This window comes from Cyprinodon variegatus, unplaced genomic scaffold (genome assembly GCF_000732505.1).
Source record: "Cyprinodon variegatus isolate N-32 unplaced genomic scaffold, C_variegatus-1.0 Scaffold1834, whole genome shotgun sequence".
NCBI lineage: Eukaryota > Metazoa > Chordata > Actinopteri > Cyprinodontiformes > Cyprinodontidae > Cyprinodon > Cyprinodon variegatus.
In genome coordinates, this window is record NW_015152287.1 from 13,172 (window position 1) to 15,795 (window position 2,624).

Sequence of the window (2,624 nt, forward strand, 5' to 3'; positions counted from 1 at the left end):
CTAACCTGGAGTTTTGGAGCTAATCTGGGGTTTAGTTAACCTGTGGTTTTATAGCAAATGTCTGGTTTAGCTAATTTGCAATTTATGAACTAAAACAGGGTTTAGCTAACATGAGATTTAGGAGCTAAAATTGGGTTCAGCTAAACTCTAGTTTAAGATATAAACTGGGTTTAAATAACTTTGATTTTAGCTAGTCTAACAATTCCGAACTAAAATAGCGTTTTAGCTAAAGTGTAGATCAGAAAATCTTAGGTTTAGGTAAAGTGTAGATTTAAAACCAACCTGAGCTTTAGCCAACCTGTGGTTCAGGAGCTGATTTAGCAAAACACCAGTTTAGCTAAATCCAATGTTTCTAATGCTTCTGAGAACACAGAGTTTAGCTAAGCTGGGTTTGAGACCAAACATGGAGGCTAATTAAAGTCTGGTTTAAGAGCTAACATGGGGTTAAGCTAACCTTTGATTATAGCTAACCTGGGGTTTGGAAGCTTAACCTGTGAAAGCAGAGGGTGTGAAGGCTGGAATTAAACCTGCAACCCTTCCTACTGCAGCCTTGGGTCGGATCTGTATTGCAGAGGTCAGGCAGAGGTCATGCAGGGGTCACGCAGAGGTCAGGCAGAGGTCAGGCAGAGGTCATGTGGAGCAGACTTGCAGACCCACAGCTGACCACTGGTGGTCTGCAGGGATCCTCCGTCTCTAACTGGGTTTACTGGTTCTGCTCCCAGTCACACAGAGGAGGGAGGGGCTCCATGTGGCAGAGACAGGAAGTGGCCTTGGATTGGACAGGATGTGGAAAGTGCTGCCATGATGTCATCAGCATCCCAGCAGAACCTCCGTCTGTCTTTGACCTCTGACCCTCCCTGCCGCCTGTCGGCCACAGACCCGCTTCCTGCTGGCAGCGGGCCGACCTCTGACCTCTGATAGAATAACAGGAACCGAGCCGTCTGTGGCCTCATCCGACCCGCGTGGCGAGGAGCAGAGACCGGACCTGCTGACAGGTGGCGGGTCGCCTCTGGAACCATCAGGCCCGTTCTGATGGTTCTGACAGGTCCGGATGGAGGGTTTGCTCCTCTCTGCTGGTTCTGGCTTCCAGCAGCATCTGGACCAGAAACAGCTCCTCCGGTACCAACCGGGCCCCAACAGAACCGATCAGAACCATAGAGCAGGATGGACACCTGAACCAGGGTTATAAAGTTTGGACCGGACCAAACCAGGACCAGAACCACCACAGAACCAAAGCCTCCAAACGGATCAGAACTCAGGATGGGTTCTTCCAGAACCAGAACCGACCCGGATTGGAGCTCTCACCTCTGCAGCGCACGTCGCCGTCTCCGGCCTCGTATCCGGGGCGACAGGCGCAGCTGGACAGGGGCTGCCCCACCCACTGGCCGTCCTGGCCGCACAGCATGCTGGGAAGCTGGAAGGCCTCGCCGGGCGGCGTCACCGCGTTCTCCACGCACACCCCCTGAGCCTGAAACCACAGAAGAAGAAGAACGCTCAGGGCCGCCGCCGCTTCCCTACACCTCTGCTGCCGCGTTGCCGTGGTTACCTGCTCCACCAGCGCGTGCGGGACGGTTTCGGGGAAGGAGGCGAACGCGCGGCGGACGGAGGGACACTTCCTGAAGAAGACGCGGACGGACAGCAGCGCCATGCAGGTGCCCTGGCTCTGGAAGGCCAGGTAAAGCCCCGCCCCCTTCAGCCCCTCCAGCCGCAGCAGCTTGACGTTGGAGCGGCGCTGGCCGCCGCGCCGCAGCAGGTGGTCGGCGGCGATGGTGGACACCTTGGTGTAGGGGTTCTCCATCCAGGCGGGGTGGGTGGGCGTGGCCTCGTCGCCGTTCGCCTCGTAGTAGAACAGGTTGAAGGTCTCCTTGCAGTGGCGCTGGTTGATGGAGGCGCACTCCATCATGGTGAACCTGGGGGCGGACAGAGGGGTGACATCACTTCCTGCCGGCGCGCAGCTCAGCGTCGGCAGGCGCTCCACCTACCGGATCTCCACGTAGAGCGTGGTGGCGGCGCGGCGCGGGATCCAGCGCGTCCTCAGCCAGTAGGAGGACGGGCTGTCCGTGGTGCAGATCTGGAAGGTCCGGACCGAGTTCTGGTCCTCGTCCAGACCGCTAAGCTCCTCCCACTGCCAGGGGAGGGAGGGGCGGCGTCAGCAGCGGCAGCACTGATTGGCTACAGCACAGAGGGGCGGGGCTTACCTGCTGGTCCTCTGCAGGATGGTTGGTCCAGCGAAGGTCCGACGTCTCCAGCTTGGTGTTCATCAGAACCTCTGCAGAACAAACGGGCGGGTCAGAACCAGAACCAGAACCAGAACCAGAATTCCTCTCCAGAACCCTGTGGTCTGATGGAGAACTAGAGGTTCTGGCCTTTGACTGGGCCATTCTGGTTCTGATCCACCAGGATGGGTTTGGATCCTTCCCATCATCCCACAGCATGATGCTGCCACCACCGGTTTGCCCTCCATTCTATAGATAAAGCAAAAGGTTCTACTGGTTCTGTAGATCTGGGCGGAACCATCGGCCCAAAGTAAAGGCTTCAGTGGAACCGGTTAAACCGGGTCGGAACCGGTTCCTGCAGGAAGGAGGAAAGCTGAAGGACAGCAGGCCATTCAGAGGTTCTGGTTC

The 2,624-nt window shown here is 56.8% G+C and overlaps 1 protein-coding gene across 1 annotated transcript in view; it reads right to left on the minus strand.

The window, feature by feature from the left end:
- The window catches only part of LOC107104658 (ephrin type-B receptor 4-like), an 11,621-nt gene extending 9,240 nt beyond the window's left edge, over positions 1-2,381 (minus strand). Inside the window, exons 1-4 of the mRNA XM_015404705.1 lie at positions 2,199-2,381; positions 1,983-2,125; positions 1,547-1,910; positions 1,306-1,468 (exon numbers count right to left, since the gene is read on the minus strand). Coding sequence (XP_015260191.1) covers positions 1,306-1,468; positions 1,547-1,910; positions 1,983-2,125; positions 2,199-2,381 — 853 coding nt within the window. The remainder of the gene's footprint in view (positions 1-1,305; positions 1,469-1,546; positions 1,911-1,982; positions 2,126-2,198) is intronic.
- Between the last annotated feature and the right edge of the window lie 243 nt (positions 2,382-2,624).